Source organism: Helianthus annuus, chromosome 11 (genome assembly GCF_002127325.2).
Source record: "Helianthus annuus cultivar XRQ/B chromosome 11, HanXRQr2.0-SUNRISE, whole genome shotgun sequence".
Classification (NCBI taxonomy): Eukaryota; Viridiplantae; Streptophyta; class Magnoliopsida; order Asterales; family Asteraceae; genus Helianthus; species Helianthus annuus.
The window spans coordinates 34,542,040-34,557,983 of NC_035443.2; the positions used below are offsets into that span (position 1 = coordinate 34,542,040).

At 35.7% G+C, this 15,944-nt stretch overlaps 3 protein-coding genes across 5 annotated transcripts; 2 read left to right on the top strand and 1 right to left on the bottom strand.

Moving 5' to 3' along the window:
- Positions 1–2,549: 2,549 nt before the first annotated feature.
- On the bottom strand, positions 2,550–3,579 carry LOC110939486 (two-pore potassium channel 1). The gene has a single exon (XM_022181068.2). The coding sequence runs from the start codon at positions 3,577–3,579 to the stop codon at positions 2,671–2,673; it is 909 nt and encodes a 302-aa protein (XP_022036760.1). The 3' UTR covers positions 2,550–2,670.
- Positions 3,580–9,656: 6,077 nt separating this feature from the next.
- LOC110942276 (meiotic recombination protein SPO11-1) lies at positions 9,657–14,951 on the top strand. Of its 3 annotated transcripts, none has more exons than XM_022184014.2 (18): positions 9,657–9,793; positions 10,254–10,359; positions 10,471–10,570; positions 10,652–10,725; positions 10,872–10,973; positions 11,059–11,132; positions 11,315–11,331; positions 11,823–11,892; positions 11,969–12,005; positions 12,091–12,138; positions 12,218–12,276; positions 12,339–12,370; positions 12,905–13,010; positions 13,116–13,236; positions 13,331–13,394; positions 13,496–13,605; positions 14,195–14,270; positions 14,366–14,951. In XM_022184014.2, the coding sequence occupies exons 2-17, from the start codon at positions 10,305–10,307 to the stop codon at positions 14,248–14,250; spliced, it is 1,125 nt and encodes a 374-aa protein (XP_022039706.1). In that variant the 5' UTR covers positions 9,657–9,793; positions 10,254–10,304; the 3' UTR covers positions 14,251–14,270; positions 14,366–14,951. The 3 variants fall into 3 exon arrangements, 2 of the variants coding, with proteins under 2 accessions (XP_022039706.1, XP_022039705.1); XR_002594714.2 differs by having other exon boundaries at positions 9,785–9,861; positions 13,496–13,624; XM_022184013.2 differs by having other exon boundaries at positions 9,785–9,861.
- Positions 14,359–14,826, top strand: LOC110944161. The gene has a single exon (XM_022185875.1). It carries the CDS (start codon positions 14,359–14,361, stop codon positions 14,824–14,826), a length of 468 nt encoding a protein of 155 aa, XP_022041567.1.
- Positions 14,952–15,944: the final 993 nt, after the last annotated feature.

The following is a 15,944-nucleotide window of genomic DNA, read 5'->3' on the forward strand; positions in this document are numbered from 1 at the left end:
GTCCAACTATTACACTTGGGCCGGTTTTTAAATATTTGGTGGAGGAGTACTTTTATTTTTGTTTAAAACTAGTAGATGCCCCGTCTGTGTTGTGGGGCAATGACCGAATAATTCTCAATCAATTAAAAAAAGACTACTATAATTTTGCTATGGAAAAAAAGATGATAAGACCGTAATTTTGGGCTCAGGGCAAAACTGTAATTTTTCAGGACTAATGAGCCAGTGTTAGGCAGCTATAGTTATGTGCCGCCCGCGTTGCGGGGCGCTAAACCGAGTATTTCTTAGGTTAATAACATGTACGCCTTTATAACGGTTAGTTATACATGCTACCTATAACACGATATCAAAAAAGATACATCAAGTTAACCAATTAAAGAAAAACAGTACCATAGTTATGATAAAAAAAAAATTAACTAAAACGATGACAAGCGTGTAATTTAGAGTTGGGGGTAAAACAATAATTTGTTAGGACCAATTAGCGAGTGCTAGGCAGCTGTTTGGCGTGAATAAAAACAAAATTAAGTCAACAAAGTAAAATAAAACACTACCATGATTTTGCCAAATAAAAAAAAACGATGGCAAGATTGCAATTTTTAGCGGAGGTAAAATCGTAATTTTAAAATGGAGGTAAAATAATATTTTGAACTAATGGCAAAACCAAATTTTTTTTTTTTTTATTTTGAAATGGGGGTAAAAGTGTAATATTTGAGCTGCGGGCAAAATCGTAATTTTTAGCTGGGGGCAAAATCGTAATTTTAAACTGAGAACCAAATCGTAATTTGACAGGACTCTAGCTGAGTGCAAAACCATAGTTTTATTTTGAACTGTGGGCAAAATTGTATTATTTAACTAAGGGCAAAATCATAAATTTAAGCACGGGACAAAAGCAAAATTTTATTTTGAATCGAGGGCGATATCGTAATTTTACACCCGGGATAAAATTATAATTTGGCATCTCCTATAAATAACTATTATATGAAAAAAAAGAAAAAAAAAACAAACAAAAGTCAAGTGGCCGCCAAAAGTGGCCAACCACTTAACAAAACTATTACCGCATGATGTCAGCAACTTGTAAATGTATATGTTGATAATAGTTTATTACAAGATGATGACATATATACATTTTTATTTTTTTGTTTTTATACGTTAGAATAAAATGTCTGGATAGTTATAGTGATATCAAGTTTTATTTTTGTTTAAAATAGTTTATCAAGTTTTTATATATTATTTTTTTTTGTTTTTATACGAGCCAAGCATGAGCAAAGGTTCGCTCGGCTCGGTTCGACTCGAATTATTATTTTTAATTAATATATATACACATACATATATAAATACGTATATAAACATATATATACACAAATATAAATTATACATATATACATACATACATATATACTTAATTATAGATTAAATCAATAGTTTTATATATACCACTTTATTAGATTTTGGTCAACTATATACAAATGTACAACTATATCTATACGTGCTAGCCAGATCACGCAAATAAAAAATTAATATCAAATCTAAAAGTTAAACCCTAAACTATAAACGTCAGTCTGCACATCGCCTCAATGTTTCATGTCGTTACCCTAAGTCGGTCGTCTCCTGATCTCAACGTCATTGTTCGTGCAGTATGATCCCCGCCTCGTCGGCCACGACATTGTTATTCATAAGAAAAATATTAAGCCGTGAAATGTGCCTGTTTTTAAAGAGATAAAAACTTGAGACCCAACATTGTCACTATCTCTCTCAGCAAATTTTAATCAGACGACATTGTTGTCCAAATCGCTCGAACTTCGCTTGAAGCTCGCTCGGAATATTTACTGCTGGAAAATGCTTGCTTGATTTGTGGCTCGGCTCGGCTCGTGAACAACCCTAGTTGAGATACATATGCATCATTCATCACACCATTTGTAACGAGCTTGTGATGAATCCATTTTTCCCTTTAAAGATCTCTTAAATCGGAACAAGCTTGAATTGCACTCAAGAATGTTACATCATTCATTTCTCAATCACCTAAACACATCTGGTCAAAAGTTTCATGGCCACATGTCTTTTATTATGATCTGAGAAAAATGCCCCTCATGTGAGGGGCATATGACTAGGTTTTAACCAAGTAAATGAATGAAGTTAGTGATGGGGGTCAAAAGGGTTAGAAAAAAAAAACGTTGGGGGTGTAAATGATAAAAGATTCGTTTTTGGCCTAAAAGGGTAAGAGTGATATAACCATAGGGACTAAAATCGTAATTTACTCTAATCAAAATTACTCTACAAATGATCTACGGTAATTTTGTAGAATGATCTTGTAGGGTAATTTTTTAGAGAATCATAATTACTCTACAAACGATCTTGTAGGGTAATTTTGATCTTGTAAGGTAATTTTGTTCTTGTATGGTAATTTTGATTTTGTAGGGTAATTTTGTAAAGTATCATAATTATTTTACAAATAATGTTGCAGGGTAGTTATGATATTTGTAGGGTAATTACAAGTAAAATAATTACAAAAATACTACTGCGCTTTTACTTTTCTATGTCTTTCATACATTTTATACGATTGATGTTTGGACGGGATCTTTACTCTACAAAATATAAAGATGTATTTACAACAAGAGGTCCGTGTAGCCAAATGATAAACGCGAGAATATGTCAAATGTGATATTTAAACGTGTTTTATATCAATCCGCATCGTTCTCGGTAGTGGTAGTCAAGATCGGCCGCTTCTAGGTCCGTAAGTACGCATTTAACCAGTGATCTTTGCCTGCTATCGATATATAGCTCAGCAAAAGCAAACAACAACTGGGCTAAACATACAATGCTCATTAATATCCAAAATATGGCGAATACACGCCCAACCGGAGTAGAGAAGCTCTTGTCTCCATAACCTAGCGTTGTGATTGTCGAACAAACACAATAAAAGGCGTCGACAATCTCCATCTTCTCAACCGTGGTTAAAAATATAGTCCCGAAAGCCATGAGAATCACCATCAAGATGGAAAATCTAATACACTTGTATTTCACTCGGTTAGTTTCCATTTCTGTAAGCGTCTCCATTGAATTAGCCTCTCGACGCAAATGGATCGCTTTGATAAGTAATATTTCCTGATTTACCACCAAAGCGTCTACAACACGACTTAGACAAAGTCCAACAAGGGCCATACCAAAGAACATGAAAGCGCAAGCGAGTAGTTTTGTTGCAATGCTATTTGGTAAAAGATCTCCATACCCAACCATTGTCATGGTTACAATACAAAAATAGATCGAATCAAGAATGCCATATGTTTTCACTCCTGAAATCCGGTTTCCAACTAGGAAAAACAAGACTGTACTTATGCCAAGGTAAATGAACAAGTAGGCGGCTACCCTTTTGTAATGAGGATTGAGTTGATCAACGATTGGTTTTGGACCTTCGAGAAATCGGTTGAAGTTGGATTCATGAAGAACAGATTCCACCATTGGCGCGCTTTTGCTTCGTCTTAGTTTTCTGCGTTTGGTTGAAACCATATGGTCATTCTGAGGCTTGGCTTCCTGAATATCATGTTGTTCTGATAGCAAAGGTTCCTTTCCACCATTATAAGCCATTGCAAAGCTTCAACAAATGAGAAATAGTTTATTAAATACAAATTATCTAAAATTTTAGCTGATAAAATAATAATCAAGTTTTATAATTATTTAGTTTAAGAGAAATAGTTTATTAAATACAAATTATCTAAAATTTTATTGTTTTGGATGTACCGCTATCTTTTTGGGTTACATGAGACTAACCACTGTAAATATATTTTTATGTTTTGTAACACATGTTTTTTTATCAACCTGAACCAAACCAATGCCTTAAAAAACGGTTATCGGTACCGGTATTCATTTTCATGCTTTTGGTTTCGATATGATTAGGTCCTCGATATTTTTAGATATTTCACTACCCGTACCGAAGGGTATTGACCTTTCTTTCGTAACATTGTGATTCACAACTTTATGTTTGTAACCAGTCACAACTTTATGTTTGTAACCTTATCTCAGATGCGAACTATGGGACTGAAAATCTGTAACATTAATTAAAAACTGTTACTGACCTTTTAAACGGATGTGGATTATTCGATTAAACAAAGAGCTGATCGGAGGATTCTTCGGGTATGATTTTCGCCTGTCGAATCTGGATACAGGTCGGAGCTCCAACCAAAAATGTAGCAGGCCTGCAGCAAATTTGTGATTTTATATAGGAGGTATACGGTGTTCAACTTCATATTATGATTTTATAATCTAACATTATACATTATCTAATATAAAAAGGGATGATTCATCAAAAAGATGACGACATATATGTTTTTTTTTCTTTTTGTATTTTTATATGTTACAAGTTATGTTTAGAAGAACAATCAAACGTAACATTTAATAACATATATATTATTTTTGTATATGCATCGACGGTGTAGATCGATTATCTAGATAGTTTCTAGAATCTACGACTACAAGGAGAATTCTTTACCATTTAGTGGCGGATCTAGAAAATCTTTATAGGGGCAACATTTTAAAATGTTTTAAGGGGTAACGAAATCGAAAAAAGGTCATTTTTTTTCCCCAAAATTTACACTACTGCCGGAGCGTCAAGGGGCAACGAGGATTACCCCTTGTTAGACTCTATATCCGCCCCTGGACAAGATCATTTTTTGGACAAGACATTACATTATCCCTCACCTAAACCTGTGACATTCTCTTCGCCCCATATTTGTGGTCATTCTTCAACTAGCACGAGTCTTCCTCAACTTGAACAAGTACCCGTTATAGCCTTGGTACGTCGCTTATTCATGCCGTTGGCCCAACAAGATCTCCTAAGCTAAAGTTCATGGTCAAATGAAGTAACAAATGCACTCAATGCCCTTTTGAACGCCCTTTGTGTAAGCTCTTCGTCCACTTGATAAGACCATAGAAAGCTCATGTCAAAGCAAGTTACTCATGCCCATGGTCTTGTATAAAAGTTGATAACATATATAAAGGTCACAAACATATATTAACACATCGTAACCCTAAAAGTTAATATAATTAATGAATAGTTTTACCTTTTTATACATACTCTATTGGTTTATACAACCCATCTGGATTCTTATGTTTTTTTTCAACTATTATTACAATTCGAATGGTTTGATTCACAGGCAAAGTTGCTTTGTTGTAAAAAAATCTTTTGCAAAATTTAAAATCCAATAATTAATTCTATATATGTCAACGGTGGAGTACCGGTCAATCCTTAAGTACCGTTTGATGATCCCCATGTTCCCGAATGATGAAACTTGCCCAGTCTGCCGTAAAGCATGCCTGGATAAATACGGGGAGCATGCGTTACACTGTAGAGAGTTGCCGGGGTTTAAGTATCGCCATGACTTTGTTCGAGACGCGTTAATGGATATTCACAGACGAGCAGGGATCTCGGCAAAGAAAGAGGCACCGGTTAATTTTTTTACAGACCCGTCGGAGGGGAGATCCACCCTACGCCCGGCTGACGTGCTAGTTTTTGGTTGGGAGGGCGGGAAACATGCTTGTTTCGATCTCACAGGTGTATCCCCCTTAGCCGGTTTCCGGGAAAATGGGTTTGTGGCGGGGCAAGCGGTACTGAAAGCAGAGTCAAAGAAGGTGGAAAAGCACGCGAAAGCTTGTGAGGATAATCAGCATGCCTTTGTCCCCCTAGCGTTTGACACCTTTGGCTCTTTGGCGCCAGAGGCAGTTCGTTTCTTGTCCAGAGTTCAGCGTGTGGTCCACAACAACTTTTCGACCTCTCAGGGGTGAGGCTTTGTTTTTAGTAGATTAGGGTTTTCTATTCAGAAAGGGATGGCGGCGCAGTTTGTTGCTCGTCTACCTGCTATCCTTATGTAATTTGCCCTGATGATTGGAAAGATTAATTAGATTAAAAAAAATCTCAAATAAAATAAAAATTCTATATATAGGATTCAAAATTTACAAATTAGGATTGCATTTCACTTTTTGAGAGCTTCAAAGAGAGTTTCGCTTTTTGAGAGCTTCAAAGAGAGTTAAGATGTTACGAATGACCATGGGTCGTGTTTAGTAATCACAGTTTCATGCACGTTTGCAAAATCATGTCTCGTATATACCTATAGGATATCTCTTACTTGTTACCTGTCGTGTTAACAAGCTTTCTCAAGGGTATCAATAGGGTTGTAAACGAACCGAACGTTCATCGAACAGTTCGTGAACCGTTCGGCGGGAAGTTCGTTTATGTTCGTTCGATAAGCTTAACGAACGAACACGAACAAAAAATTTTGTTCGATAAGCTTAACGAACGAACACGAACAAAGGTCTCTCGTTCGACTGCGTTCGTGAACGTTCGGTAATATGTTCGTTTATGTTCGTTTGTGTTCGTTCGTTTATGTCCGTTCGTGTTCGGTTTTTTATGTTTATTTTTCTAAAACTTTTTAATGTTTTATTAATTTTTTACTTTCCCCATATGTATTATTTCTCTCTCTCTCTCTGGCCCTCTCCCTTTTTTGATATCACGCTTCATTCAGCTTATCTCTAATCGATCGAACCCAATATTATCCATCCTTTCAATCTTTAAATGATTATATTTAACTACTTTCGTTGTGTACGATGTTTAAGATTAATGGTGCCTTTTTTAATTTTCAAAATTAAAGTTCATTTGTGTTCGTTTGCGTTCGTGGTTAGTGTTCACGAACTGTTCGCGAACAACCAAAATTCTTTAACGAACGAACACGAACACAAACTTCTGTTCGTCATGTGTTCGCGAACAGTTCACGAACATCCAAATTTCCTTAACGAACGAACACGAACATAGCCTTGTTCGTGTTCGTTCGGTTTATTTACAGCCCTAGATATCAAGAGTACCAGTTATGAACTTATGTACTTAAAAATTACCTATTGTAATTTCTATTATCCTAATTCTCGTCTTAAATTCTTCTTAAAAACCAACTTGAAAAGTCAAATGTTTGACTAAACTTCTAATAATTCGATATTTTTTATAGATTTGATTTCTAGTAATTTTAAAATACTGTGCACTATATTTTGTTTATGATTATATAATATATTACTACTTTCAAATATCATTTCAAGCACACTAATTATTAATCTATAATTTATCTTAGCTACATTGTGGATAGTAGATACATCAATTGATGACAAAAAAAACATGAACAGAAACTCAAAATATTTGGAATGAATAATAAGCAAATATATTGATAATGTCAATCTCATACGCGATTATAGAATTATGCTTCATACAAGTCCTACTATTCAATTACTTATTACTTGTCAGATACCGATTACTCATTCTCTGTCAAATAACATGTATACCTTTTATTTTGTTAAGGGCATGTGTAGTCATAAAGCCCTCAAAGGGGCGTTATGCGCCATGTGGCATGTCACGTCAGCAAGGGGCTTTATGGGGCTTTATGCAATTTGAGGCCGTAGTCATAAAGCCACTGTGTAATCATTACTCAATTAATTTAATTTTCAATTTTTTAAATAAAAAACAAATCCCAAACCCTTTTTGATCATTAAATAAAAACAAATCCTCCCCTCTGTTGAGCTCACGACCAAACCCCAAACCCTTTTTGATCATTTACCAACATAAAAAGGCACTCCAAAAAGAAAACCCTACAACACACACACACAGAGCCAGACACCCCCTTGCCTCCCTCGTTCTCTTCTCTGATTCAAGTCCGGTGACGGAGATCGGAACTCCGACCGGCTGGCTGCCACCACCTTTCTCTCCGACAAGCACCCGCACCCCCTTTCTCCTCTTTCTTCTCCGGGCGTACACACACATCCCCCCCTTCCCTTCTTCATTCATGGCGCCGCGAAATACTTAACGCCTTTTCTTTTTTTTTGTTCATAGCGCCGGGGGGGGGGGGGGGGCGGTGTGGGCGGCGCCATAGCGGCGCTATGGCCCTTGGCCGCGCCCCACTACGCAAGACCTAAAGATTACACGTTAGGTTTCTCTGCAACATTTTTTACTATTTTAATTTTTATATTGGTAATAGATTTTTTTTAAATCTAACAACTGGTCTCACAACCGAATACCCAACTGTCTTTAGGTCTAGGTTAATTTATCATTCTTATATGAGGGTGAAGAGGCATTCCTTTCATCTACCCTAGCTCCCTCCGATCCCCCATTGTCATATTATTTTTACTCTAAACTACCCTAACACCACAAAAATCAGTGTCAACACTCCTTTTAACTACCTTAAAACTTTTTTATTTTAAAAAATAATAAAAATACATTTAAAAATAACTAAACTTTCATTCAAATAAATAAAAGTACCCAGCTTTTAGAAAACACTTAAATTAAAATTAAAAAATTCATAATTAAAAAATTTACTTAAACTAAGTATTTCCATTAGGGATGGGTTTTTATAATTTTTCAAGCCTCAACGTGATCAAATTCTTTGGGCCCGTATTGTACTCACAAAGGGTCAACTTAATCGCTTCCTCCTCGTTTTGCACCACTTCCTTGTTCATCGCCTCGTTGAAGAGTGGGTCAAAGTTGATACCTTGCCTTTGAACTATCCACCACCTCGAATAAATCTTGTATACCTTGCATTTTGTGACACCCCTATTTTGATGAAATAGTCCAAGGACTTCAAGCCACATCTCACATGAGTCACGAGTCCTGTTATTGGTGAGACTCAACTAAGTCTTCGCCAATATTATTTCCTCTTGTTCGGTCCTTTCCGTCATGTCATAGAAACGAGATTGTGTAGTGTTTGTGAAATTTGATTGTAAAAGTAAAGTGTGGTAAAATGTAAAAACGGTTTATAGTGTGAAAACGATTTGTATTTATAGTTGATTATTTAATTATTTAAATGTATTAGTCTAATGACCGCTAAGCGGTCAAAAAAGGTTCAAACCACACGACTTCCTCAACCCTCAAACATAGCCCGCCTAGTAGAGGTGCACAAAACGGGTTAATTTCAATAATGGGTTCGGTTAACCGGTTATACCGATTAATTTGACTATTTGACTTTAATCGATTAATGCTTTAACCGGTTATTTTTTAACTAGTCTAGTTAATTAATTTAACCGGTTATTTTTGGTTTATAACCGGGTTTTTTCCCTTTTTTTGAATTTTTCGGGTTTTTTGTTCCTTGGGTTTTTTGTTCCAGTTAACCGATCTACCGGTTAAAAAACGGTTAATAACCAGTTACTATATTAAATATTTATAATCAGTTACTAACCTACAGTTAAAAATAACCACTAACCGGTTATTCCTTAGGCGGTTATTAACCGGTTACGGTTTCAATTAATAACCGGTTACAGTTTCAGTTAATAACCTGTTACAGTTAACTAACCGGTTATTTTGTGCACCTCTACCGCCTAGGCTACCCGAGGGAGTGACGACGATTTACCCGTTTAGAATACCAAAATACCAACCTCCACAGCCTAAGGCTGGAGAGTGTGGTATAAAGCCCCTAGGGGCTTTATCACGCCACATCAGATCAACCTAGGCGCCACATCATATGGGGGCTTTAAAGCTCCTCCTTTTAACTTGCATGCAATGGTTTAAAGCCACCTATTAAACAAAATTAAAAAAAAAAATATTGGTTGAAAAGAGATGGGTCCCATATGACCATATGCACACACCTTTAACGCTCGTTAACATGCTGGTGGAAGGTCCACAACAGCCACAGCCCCCCCCCCCCCCAATTTGCGGGATGGTCTATGGCGCCCCGGGTGCTAAAAAAAGGTGAGGTGACGGGGTGGCGTTAAGCACACCCCTGGCCTAAGTAGGTGATTTACGTAAAAGTGGTTTATAAGCCAGGAGTATAAGTGATTGGTAAGATCCTTCCCTGAGCTTGTTTTATTCCCACTCCTTTGCATGCAAGAGGGATGGTGCAAAATTTGGTTAGAATGATTTTATGAATTGTATTATTGTAAAAAATTTATATTTGATGCTATCCGATTTTCTAACTTTTAGAGTAAGTATTGAACACCCATAATCGGTTCCCTCCTTTGCTACCGTCGTTGCTGCTACTGTCATAGCTGTCTCTGTTGGAATTTACCAGAATTTTATCTTCAAACCTGTCTTCTTATGCTCATGATTTATCATTTATCAATCCTTATTAGTTGCCTGATTTTGATTGTTGTTTCGAATTTCTTCTAAGTAGTATTGTTTGCAATGAGCATCGTGTAATCGTGTATGTGTGTCCACCAACTGTTCGATGAAATGCCAATGAGGCCAAATTCCTCTTCACTTCCGTTGCATTATTATTATTGTTGTTTCTGATTGTTTTTAGATTGACTTCGCTGCTACATATACCGATTACACCATATTCAGCAAGAATAAAATGGAGAGAAAACATTCAAATTCACGATCCAGCCACTTGCTACAGAAGATAAGAGGTAATATACATCCAAACTGATCAATCGTTTTACATTTTGTAATTTTATGATGCTTTTGATTCCAGTTCTTGCAACCTGTACAATCGAGATGTAATCCGACATGCATTGCAGGTTTTACGCGTTCAATTGTCGAAGATCTCTCCCACGGTCGTGCTCCGGTGATTTACATCAATCGTTTCCGCAATTACTGCACTGATATTTCTGAAAACTGGTTAGTTATGATCTTATGAAATAACAGAAGATAGCAGCATGCTTTAATTTCTAAATTTTCACGTTGCTGTTGGTTAAACAGCTATTGCAGCCGTGATTCTGTTAAGGGAGTGGAGATTCTCACACTGCAACGGGAATGCCATGCGCGTAGGTTGGGTGAGTATGTTTTCATTAAATCTCCATTAATTGAACAAATTGTGCAGTCAAATGGCTAGAGAAGATTATGGAGTGTTGATCCTATGGAATAGCTTTCATTTTTATCTCGTTCGTTGACATCATTAATATTTATTTTTTATTTTCAGACGTATTATTGCGAGTACTACTTATAGTTCAACAACTTCTACAAGAGAATAGGCACGGGTCAAAGAGAGACATTTATTACATGCATCCTTCAGTGTTTCGAGGTGAATACAAAGCTACTTCACTTCACATTATGTCACCATTTATCCATTTCTTAATCTAGTTCTTTTTGTTTATATCTTATAACAGAACAATCGGTTGTAGACCGCGCCATCAATGACATCTGCATACTTCTTCAGTGCAGTCGTCACAACCTAAATGTTGTATGTAATGCCATCATCTTTTTATTTCTGTAATTCTATCGCTTGTACAGTATATATATATATATATATATATATATATATATATATATATATATATATATATGTAAAAGTCTCCATCAATGACGTTTTTCTTTTTTATTTCTTCATACTTCTAATTTCATGATATGTTCCGTCCTTTGCAGGTGTCTGTCTCAAAAGGGTAGGTTGAATTTACATTATAACTTATTGAGTAAAATGCCATTTTTGTACCTGAGGTTTGGCCAGTCTTGCAACTTTCGTCCAAAGGCTTGTTTTTCCACATCTGGATCCAAAAGGTTTGAAATCATGCCATTTTCATCCGGCTCGTTAACTCCATCCATTTTTCAGGGGTATTTCCGTCTTTTTTGTTAACTTGAAGGGCAATTCAGTCTTTTTCAGGGGTATTCGGTCTTTTTACATAAAGTGAAAAAGACCGAATTGCCCTTTAAGCTAGCAAAAAAGACGGAAATACCCCTGACTTAACGAAGAAAAATGGATGGAGTTAACGAGCCGGATGAAAATGGCAAAATTTCAAACCTTTTGGATCCAGATGCAGAAAAACAAACCTTTGGACGAAAAATCGCAAAACTGACCAAACCTCAGGGACGAAAATGGCATTTTACTCTAACTTATTCATCATTTAGTTTATTATTTTTGGTATTGTTATTTCAGATTAGTGATGGGATGGTTGAGATTCTCAGAAGCTGACACGATATTCAACTGCATAAACCACCCTGACACCGTAAGAACGAAAACGTCATCTTTTATGAGTTATTAGTTTAACCGAAATCGGCAGTTGATATCTGGTTTTCTGTCAGGCACACTCTATTCCAGTATTTGTAGAAGAAGTGAAAGGTGCTCATATACGTAACAATATTTCTATATATCAACATGGATATATGCTCTTATGAGATGATTATAATATTGATTATGTGAACAGATATTATCAGTGTTGCAGACTACATACTAGTTGTGGAGAAGGAATCAGGTGAGGCCTTTTTTTAACAAGACTTGTGGGCCCAGCCTTCCTTGCTATTTGTAACTGATAAAACTGTTATGTTATGCAGTATTTCAACGACTAGCAAATGATTGTTATTGCAAGAATAATCGTTGCATTGTCATCACAGTAAGCGTGAATTCAGTTAAAAATATTTGCAAAAATCGATTATTAACTATATCTAATTACAGGGCAGAGGTTATCCAGATATTCCAACAAGGCGGTAAACATTCAGTTTCCCTTTTTTAAAAAGAGTACAAGGCCATTTTCGTCTCAAGTTTTGGCCAGTTTCGCGACTTTCGTCCAAAGATTTGTTTTTCCGCATCTGGATCCAAAAGGTTTGAAATCTTGCCATTTTCATCCAGCTCGTCAACTCCATCCATTTTTCTAAATTAAGTCAGGGGTATTTTAGTCTTTTTTGTTAACCTAGAGGGCAATTCATTCTCTTGAGTACTTGTACATTATGCTAAATGCTTGTACATAAATTGAAAGAGACCAAATTGCCCTTTAACAAAAAAGACGGAAATACCCCTGACTTAACGGAGAAAAATGGATGGAGTTAACGAGCTGGATGAAAATGGCAAGATTTCAAACCTTTTGGATCCAAATGCGGAAAAACAAACCTTTGGATGAAAGTTGCAAAACTGGCCAAACCTCAGGGACAAAAATGGCATTTCACTCAAAAAAAAAAAAAAAAAAAAAAATTAAGCAACTTCAATCTTGATGTTGTGTGTACGTTTGTTAATTTTTTAAACAGATTCTTACGGTTACTAATCGAACGACTGCACTTGCCGACATACTGTTTGGTTGACTGTGATCCATATGGCTTTGACATTTTGACCACATACCGATTCGGCTCAATGGTAATTCATTCTTTGGTTATGCCCGTAAAATTAACACGTTATTAAGCTAATTGCAGTTTCAAGCATGGTAACAATTATATATAATTAAATATTTCTCTTTTAAAGCAAATGGCATATGATGCAAAAATAATGAAGCTTCCGGAGATAAAATGGCTTGGTGTATTACCTTCAGATGCTGAAACATTTAACGTTCCACAACAGTGTCTCCTTCCTATGACAACCGAAGGTGTGATTACGCATCCCCAAAAAACTTCCGTCTAAATTGATAAACCGAGCTCTCTTTTTGTGTTATTTGTTTAATTTCATCGGTTTTTTATTAGATAAGATCAAAACGGAGGCGATTTTAAATCGATGCTATTTACAGAGAGAAGTACCACAGTGGAGGTTTATATCTAATAATGCTCCTCTTTTTAGTTTTAAATTTTTGTTATTACTCTTTATTTACTGATAATTTTCCTTTTTAAATTTAATCTTTTTGCGATAAGGTTGGAACTACAGCTACTGCTGCAAAGTGGAGTGAAGTTTGAGACTGAAGCATTGTCGGTGCACTCGCTTGACTTTTTGTCGAAACAATATCTACCGTCTAAGATTCAAGGTGAAATACAACTCCATAGGTACTAGTATAACTGTTTAAATATATCAAATAAAATTTAGAATATTGGAAACATCATTTTTTTAGAAAAATATTGTTACACACAGTTAGAAGGAGTTTTTTTTTTTTTTTTTTTTACAAAATGCACGGTATTATTCCATTTTGAAGTTGGATTTCATGATATTATTTAGTTTCTATTCTGGGAGTTGATAACACTTTCCTTGTTGGTTATAAAAATGTGATCTTATTTAATTTCGAAAATGATTTACTTAAATCCTTTCCTAAGAACAAAAAGAAATGAACAGTTTCTGCTACTTCAGTAACATGATCATCAAGATTTTCGAATATTAACAGAAAACTACAATAACAGATTTCCAAAATTAAAAGATATTGTCTGCATATTTATCCTGCGGCTTCTCTTTTATTTTCTTTGTTTCATCTGTCTGGACCATCAGTTTTTTCTCCATGGATCCTTGTGCAGACATGGTAAAACCTTTTGATTTATCTGTGTATGTTTGTGTGTGTGTGTATATATATATATATATTATACACCATATGAAGAAGTCTAATTCTTTTAATTTTGTATTTAAAGGAATGCTCCTTGAGAGTCCACTCCAATTGCGGGTGCTGTGTGATGAAGACGTATGACATCTTGCGTTCGATCTGCGGTAAGCTTTTCTTTTATATCGCATTTGTTTATCTCTGATGATAATACATACACATACATATATATTATTGGTTAATGAATTGATTCAAATGGTAGGAGTTTATTCGGTCGAATTGGACGCTGAGAAAAACTTGTTTAAAATATCCGGAGAAGTTAATCCAAACATACTATTAAAGGCGGTATTGAGTACAGGCGAGCATGCTGAGCTTGTTACGGTTAAAATGAAGCACCCACAACTAAGACAAAGAACCTACAATTATGGTTCATATGGTCCCGCAAACGGTTATCATCTGCCTTATTATAGAGATGCCGGTTATAGCAATAGGTCACTGGCTAACTATCCTTATTATGAAACTAATGGTCATAATTACTACCCTTATAGCCTGCCACGTGACCCGCCCCTAATTGACTACCCGTCTTCTTACAATAACTATTACACCACCACCAGTGACTACCAATATCCACCGCCACGGGCCACCTATGTGCCGTCATACCCACCGCAAGAATATGACCAGTATGATAATTTTGATAGCATCAGCCCTTGCACTATCGTGTGACATGTTTGTTTTCGGTGTAATGAAACTTCAACATGAGTTGGTTTCTTGTTTTGTTTGTAGTTTGGTTTTTAGGGGTTTCTAAAACTTGAGTTGATTGTAAATGGATTGATGATGACGTTTGTTGATTTTTGGTGGAATATTAAGTCTGATTGGTTATAGGAAAAAAAAAAGAATGAGAATGAGATGCCACAACCCAATAATGGGTGGGAAGAATCTGCTTTAGAGAAGTGTAAGTGATGGCTATCAGATTTAGAGCCACATATTACTCTTTTCCATTAAATGTGTTGCTTTAAATCTTAACCTGACATGCAGTAACGGATCTAGAAAATAATTATAGAGGCAACGTTTCAAAAAAGATATCTATAGAGGTAGCAAAATCAAAAAAACGTTAAATTTTATCTTTTTTTAACACTATCGTCGGAGCGTCATGACAAATCCTGATTGCTCTTGTAAAAGATCTGCTATATAACGAATACATTTATTTTGCAAATGATTAATATCGTCAAGTGTACCCATTTCAAATTATATTAAAATCAAACAATTATACGGCTACCACTACATCTCGTGGTAACAAAAATGTATTGTGATGGGGTTAATCAAGGTTTAGTTTCCGGTTCACAAATTAAATGAAGTTAAGCAAGTTAGGTCATAAACATATTGTAATTTGATTATACTATGTTAGGTGTTTTAAATAAGCTTATTGATGTTTAGGGTTGTAAACGAACTGAACGTTCAGCGAACAGTTTGTGAACCGTTCGGCGGGAAGTTCATTTACGTTCGTTTGTTTAATAAATGAATAAACATGAACAAGAAATTTTGTTCGATTGGTTAAATGAACGAACACGAACAGAGGCCCATTGTGTTTGTGAACGTTCGATAATGTGTTCATGAACATTTGTTCATATTCGTTTGTTTATATTGTGCATAAAGATTTTTGTACATTTATTTATCATATCTAAACATTTCATATTTTTTAATCTATTACCCTAATAATTAAATAGGAAACCTCATTCCCACTCTGTTCTGTACCGTTCCTCTTTCCTTCCTCATTATTTACATCTAGGGCTGCAAACGAACCAAACGTTCGGCGAACCGTTCGTGAACCGTTCGGCGGTAAG

Excerpts from the sequence above, each read along its gene's own strand:
- LOC110944161 (XM_022185875.1), top strand. The coding sequence starts at position 14,359 with ATGGTAGGAGTTTATTCGGTCGAATTGGACGCTGAGAAAAACTTGTTT.
- LOC110939486 (XM_022181068.2), bottom strand. The coding sequence starts at position 3,579 with ATGGCTTATAATGGTGGAAAGGAACCTTTGCTATCAGAACAACATGAT.
- LOC110942276 (XM_022184013.2), top strand. Across the intron at positions 10,974-11,058 it reads GCATCCTTCAGTGTTTCGAG|AACAATCGGTTGTAGACCGC; the intron begins GTGAATACAAAG and ends ATCTTATAACAG. Across the intron at positions 13,011-13,115 it reads CATACCGATTCGGCTCAATG|CAAATGGCATATGATGCAAA; the intron begins GTAATTCATTCT and ends TCTCTTTTAAAG.